Below are 6,278 nucleotides of genomic sequence, written 5' to 3' on the forward strand. Positions count from 1 at the left end.
ACGTCTTCAATAATTTGCATAATCTATTTCATCTATATCCTTTTTTTAAATTTTTTTTTAAACAAACAAAAATTTTCACTAAATAAAAAGAAAAATGTGAACCTGTAGGACTCGCAGTGAGTGTGTTTCGCCAGGCGATGGCGCGCGTGATCTTAGTATGCAGCGACCGGAAGCTGCGTGGATCGGCGTAGATCATGCAGGAGGCGCGAGGTTTGGTCAAAGTTATGGTTGTTTTGTTTCTCATCGCTGTATAGACTTAAAGCTATTTCTGATCTTTAAAGCATTTACACAAGAAATACGTTTAACCCAGAGGTAGGTTTCTACATTCCTCACACAGAACAAAATGAACACGGGAGTGTGTTTGAAGCTGTATTTGTGATTTGTGTTCCTGCTGTCAGTTCACGTTAAGAGATAAAATAAAATATTGCCCTGTGTTTCTGAATGTCCTGCACATATTTCCTACTGGGACAATGTGTTAATACCCGCCGAGACACTACTCGTAAGATCGTAATTTAGTACATTAATACAGTTCATGTGAAAGTGGCTTTTCGTGTATTATTTACAGTCACATAACGTTTGTATGGGTATGCTTCAAATTATTATTAGTAAAGTAAAAATCAAGAGTTTATACTCGCATGAGATACATCCACTTTGAATGGTGTAGTTCTTTATCATGAACTTATTTTACAATTTAAAATAATAAGCCATCAAAACAATGAAAAAAATGTTATTTTCTGCCTTTTGATGAATATTGATTTAATATATACCAATGGTGACAGCCATCGTAGCAATATGTTTCAAAAATGGTTTAATGCAAAAGGTATAATACCATTAAAAATGATCCAAGACATTTTATCCGTACTGTTTATCACATAAATGAACACAGGGAAGAGTGATATTTTAACATGTATTTAACAATGGAAACCTAATGGCCACCTTAAGTGCGTTCAAGTTATTATGATATTCACAGTTGCTTCATTTTTATATCACCTTTTATACAATTATGAAAATAACATGAATATTTGCTATATCGCTCAGCCATAGAATTTTCATGCTATTGTTGTGTGGTACTTCTCTTTTTTTTTATATACATTATTAATTGATCCTGTGCCCACTTCTTATGCAGGCTGGAGCAGGCCAGGCATGAGCAGAGCACACCTGGACGAGTGGCAGAGGAGGTCCTTTGACATTTCGTCTGGCTCCTGTACACCTGAACAGACGGCCGATGCTTACCGGGCACACGTCCTGTCCATTCAGTATGCATGGGCGAGTGCTGAGCTCTCTCCAGCCGGAGCTGCCAGCCTGCTCAGGACCTACTCGGAGCGGTACGCTGCAGTCCTGGACTCAGACGACCCACGCACAGGGCTAAACAACTATGCAGAGAGTGCCCTGCACCTGGCCCGCAATCAAAAGAACCATAGCGACAAATGGGAGTCATCCCTAACGTTCGAAAATGTGTTCAACCTGCCGTGCGTGCAACGGATGATGCAGGCCAGGTCAAAAGAAGTCAGTCTCCTGGTAGATCCAGCAGATGTTAACATCACTGTTGGTGGTGAAGTCAGCAGGGGAGATGAGAAAGGCAGCGCTGTCTCTGGTCCTCCTCCTGGATTAAAACGAGAGCCTCTGGCTCATGGGCCCACTACACCTCCACCTACAGCTGAGTTGGGAAGGGGGGTCAGTAACCCACTTAGCGGTGCTGTAGAGTGGGCCAGAGGACTTGAAGGAGCCTCTCCTCGTATGTCCCTGGCACAAAATGCTCCAAAAGCTCCAACAGGATCTGCGCCTATGCTTGGCCATAACATTTTCAGTTCCACAGGCAGCGCTAGTGCGTCTCAGTCTAGTGTGAGTTGCACAAGTGGATCCAATGTGCATAATCAGCCAGTGTTCTTCTCCTCCACAAACCCCTCCAAGAGGAAGAACTTCTATAGCTCAGGAACTGAAAGCAACAGAAGCGCATTCCCATCACAAGGCGAGCAGGAACCGCGTGGGAGGGGACGGAGAAGAGAGGAAGGTGTCAGCACTAATTTTAGAACAGCACGAGAGCAGTTCATCGTTGACCAGCAAAAAAAGCATTCCCATCAGGGTCAGCGAGGCTCCGCGGCCAACGTCGCTGCAATCACCAAGAGATGCCTTGGGGCGAATCGGCCTCGTGGGGCGTCCTCCAAATTTGTCTCTCCCATGCCAAGGCAAGAGGAAGAGGGCAACTCGAAGGAAAACGCACCACAAGACATGCAACCTGTTGATGAGCGACTAAAGAACTTTGAGCCCAAAATCATTGAACTTATCATGAGTGAGATCATGGACCATGGCCCCCCGGTAGCTTGGGATGATATTGCCGGCCTGGAGTTTGCCAAAGCCACAATCAAAGAGATCGTAGTGTGGCCCATGTTAAGACCTGATATATTTACTGGCCTTAGAGGTCCACCTAAAGGCATTCTTCTCTTTGGTCCTCCAGGCACTGGTAAAACCCTCATAGGGAAGTGCATAGCGTGTCAGTCAGGAGCCACTTTTTTCAGCATCAGCGCTTCGTCACTCACTTCAAAGTGGGTTGGAGAGGGCGAGAAGATGGTACGGGCGCTCTTTGCCATCGCTCGGTGTCACCAACCTGCCGTTATCTTTATAGATGAGATCGATTCCCTTCTTTCTCAGCGCACAGATGGAGAGCACGACTCTTCCCGTCGGATCAAAACTGAATTTCTTGTCCAGCTGGATGGAGCCGCCACCTCAGCAGAAGATCGCATCCTGGTGGTTGGTGCCACTAACCGGCCACAAGAGATTGACGAAGCAGCTCGCCGCCGCCTGGCCAAGCGACTCTACATCCCTCTCCCAGAGGCTGAGGCTCGCCGGCAGATAGTGGCTAACCTCATGTCTCGTGAGAAAAGCCAGCTGGGAGCAGATGAGATGGAGAAAGTGGTGCAGGGCACAGAGGGCTTTTCAGGGGCAGATATGACACAGCTGTGTTGCGAAGCAGCCCTAGGCCCCATCCGAAGCATTCATCTAAGTGACATTGCTACCATCTCAGCAGAACAGGTTCGTCCCATACTCTACAGTGACTTCCAGGAGGCTCTCAAAACAGTGCGGCCCAGTGTCTCTTCTAAAGATCTGGAGTTATATGAAGAGTGGAACAAGACATTTGGCTGCGGTCGCTGAACACATGAGTTCTGATTATATTAATTGAATTTTATGTTAGTGTGACTATAATGTTGGGTTCATTTTTTGAAATAAATTGTCAATTTGTCTTTTTTCATCTTTTTCATGAACAGTCTTCTCAGAGAGCTGTGAAACAAAGGCAGACGATCTCTGTTTTTTTTTGTGATGGCAGTTTCATATGAAGGTATTCATGCAGTCACGATTGATTGACTCAAAACAGCACTCAAGATTTTGTAAAACTGAACTTGTTACTCTATGCCTTCCCTCAAAATTAGCATACCACAGTTGTGTCTTCCTGAAAACAGTTGCATCACAGAGTGGAGCTGCAACTCTTTTCCTTGTAATATAGAGGAAATGTGCCAAGTTTGCACTAAAAAGGAACATGGGGTCTTGAGTTTGTTGTTTCCTTCTGAATGCTCTTATCCAAAAGGGAACTGTCAGCTAGTACAATGTTCTGCCCGCCCTACCTTCTGTGTGTGCAGAATGAATTCAACGGCTTTCCATGTTTACCTGCTCTCGCTCCTGTATAGACAGCACTAGACACCTTAGGGCCAACTCTCCCATTATGTTGTGCCTTGGTGAATGGATTTGGAGGGGAAGTTGGGCAACACTGCAGGCATTCTGGTCTCATGATAAGAGTTACCCACAGATCAACTCTTGCAGTGCTCTTCCTGTTGTTAAGCCAGTGTGGTCTCGGACCACATCTGGTAAACCAGAGGAATGGTTTTGTGCCTTGGAAGGGGTTTTAAAGATGGACTCTTCATCCTCCTCCTAGGGGACAGTTTGGTTGGGTTAGTTTTTTCAGTTACACATTGTGCCTGTGGAGAAATGGCTGTATCTGTATCTAGTCTTTTTTTTTTTTTTTTTTTCAAAACAGGAGAATCTATTTTTGTGTTGTTTTCTTAAACTGTTGTTTTCTGGTGAACTCAAAGCTGGTGGGAAACCAGTTGCTATTTTCATAAATTCTTAGAGAGACCCATTGATGATGACACCAGCCATAAACCTCACGAAAAAAATTATGAGTTATAGAAGCAGATAACAACTGTGGCTTGATGCGTTTACTGTTGATGGATGGAGAGGAGCTCTAAATGAGTGGCCGCAGATGGCATGAGGAATAAAAGTTGCTGGTCCAGTGATGAGGAAACTCACCCGGGCCAAATCACAAAGTAATGAATGAATGAATTTGAACATGAATGGTTTTGGTCAGGTTACAAAATACGATGCAGTTTTGAATTCATTTGTTTGGATTTTTAGTTGTATTTTCAGTAGGCTTTTGAATTCTGTCACTTTATTTGGATGAGACTGGCTTCCCTGAAATTTCTTTCTGTTTGTTGTTTGTATGCCTATGCATTAGCATAACATCTTGATCGTCAAAGTACAGCTGATTTGTGTTGGAGTGAAACGCAAGGTCTGTGTTACGTGAAACCTGATGACTGCAGTCTGGGAAAATTGAAAGAGAGATGGCTGATTGATTTGGTTGCTTCTTGCAACTGCAAAACCGTTCTTACAGGAAGTCAGGCTGAACTGTTAATACACCTCAGAAGGCAAGTGGGATTTAACAGTCTAATTCAATTCTAAACTCTGACTCTTGGGTTGTCTTCATCTGCATCCCATTATAGATTGTGCTCACATGAAATGAATCAGTCATGTAATTTTCATGAAACAATCTTAGAAAAACTGGAAGCCCATGAAAAAAGGGTGTCATTTATTTTTCATCTTTTTGTCAAGCGGCTTAATGAATATTTTAGGGTTGTGCGGTTGGCCGGAGTGTTGAAACTTTGTAAAATTAGCCAGCAGTGCAAGTAGTAAGTCTATCCCTGAGGAGCGGTGGAAGGCTGTCAGAACAGCAGGGGTAGCCCGCAGCTGGACTATAGGAGGACAGACACACAGGATTCCTCCACAGCCTTTCTCAACACTAGATCTACAGCTAATATTAATATATATAATTATTAATATTAATACCTTTGCATCATTTATTTTCTAGTTTGTCTTAAGCTACACTATTATTTTTAGACAATTAGTGTGTTGTGTTTCCAATTATTCATTCATCTATCTTTCTTTCTTTCCTATTTCTTGAAAATATCCTTTGGTGCTGACATAACATTGTTTTTATTAAATGGCTAATGCCAGTGTTCACTATAATGCTGATATCTGTAATAGTCTTTAATATTAAGTGTATATAGGGTGCAATAAACACACTTATTTACTCATAATTCACTATATATATATATATATATATAGTTTATTATCCAAATGATAAATCTGGCAGTAGAGTTTGAAACACAAGGGGTATCGATTTATCTGCCTGACCAGATTATTTTTGTCTCTTATTACTTGGTTTTGACATCTTTAAAGTTTCTCTGAATGGGTGGGGTTTGTTTGTGCTGTATTATAAGTCGAAGCGGAAAAGAGAAGTGAGATTCGGGATAGAGGCTGATGGGGATGGGGTGGTGTGAGGTGGTGTTAGCCAGATTATCCCTCTCATGCAAATGCACTCTCTCCACGGTTAGGTCCCACTGAAGCGTGGGGGCTCTGCTTTGGCCACAGCTGCTTCCCGTTTCTACCCAATCACACAACAGCCATCTGGACACGCATGTCGTTGCGAAGAGCTGGTGAGCTCTTGGGTCGGGCTCACTCTTGCTCTCTCGACAGGTCTGCTCTTCTTCAGTTTAATCCACCTCCCTTTGGCCATTGCTTACTTTTACAAATGTCCATTATTGCCTGACTGCAAATAATTTAGAAACTGTAAAGTAATTCACAAGAAACATGCAACTGTTGTCAACTCCATAGAAACAATGATTTCTTTGCTACTTCACAGTGCTGAAAGTGTTGTTTCAACCCTACAAATGTAAGACTTTTTCAGCATACATTTTGTTGCAGAATGCAATTATTCAGTTGTTAGTTGTAAACGGTGTATTGGGTTTTATTCTCAAATTCTTATGTAAATTCAGCAGTCTTATGCAAAACTGCAAATTGCCTGAAAGGTGATAAATACCTTTGGCTAATGTTCATTTAGCTAAAAAGTGATTACAAGTGCGATGCTTGGACTTACGTTTTGTATCATATAAAGATTAATAATTAGTTCTAATTATTTTAGCATACGTTTGTGAGGTATGAATATAAATTAA

The 6,278-nt window shown here is 42.4% G+C and overlaps 1 protein-coding gene across 3 annotated transcripts; it reads left to right on the plus strand.

The window, feature by feature from the left end:
- Nucleotides 1-121: 121 nt before the first annotated feature.
- Nucleotides 122-5,097, plus strand: fignl1 (fidgetin-like 1). 3 transcript variants are annotated; one of them, XR_009273877.1, is made up of 3 exons: nt 122-210; nt 1,127-3,334; nt 4,505-5,085. XR_009273877.1 is itself a non-coding variant. In XM_058795444.1 (2 exons), the coding sequence occupies exons 1-2, from the start codon at nt 195-197 to the stop codon at nt 3,148-3,150; spliced, it is 2,040 nt and encodes a 679-aa protein (XP_058651427.1). In that variant the 5' UTR covers nt 122-194; the 3' UTR covers nt 3,151-5,097. The 3 variants fall into 3 exon arrangements, 2 of the variants coding, with proteins under 2 accessions (XP_058651427.1, XP_058651428.1); XM_058795444.1 differs by having other exon boundaries at nt 1,127-5,097; XM_058795445.1 differs by lacking the exon at nt 4,505-5,085 and having other exon boundaries at nt 152-312; nt 1,127-3,969.
- The last annotated feature ends 1,181 nt before the right edge of the window (nt 5,098-6,278 follow it).

This window comes from Onychostoma macrolepis, chromosome 13, assembly GCF_012432095.1.
Source record: "Onychostoma macrolepis isolate SWU-2019 chromosome 13, ASM1243209v1, whole genome shotgun sequence".
NCBI lineage: Eukaryota > Metazoa > Chordata > Actinopteri > Cypriniformes > Cyprinidae > Onychostoma > Onychostoma macrolepis.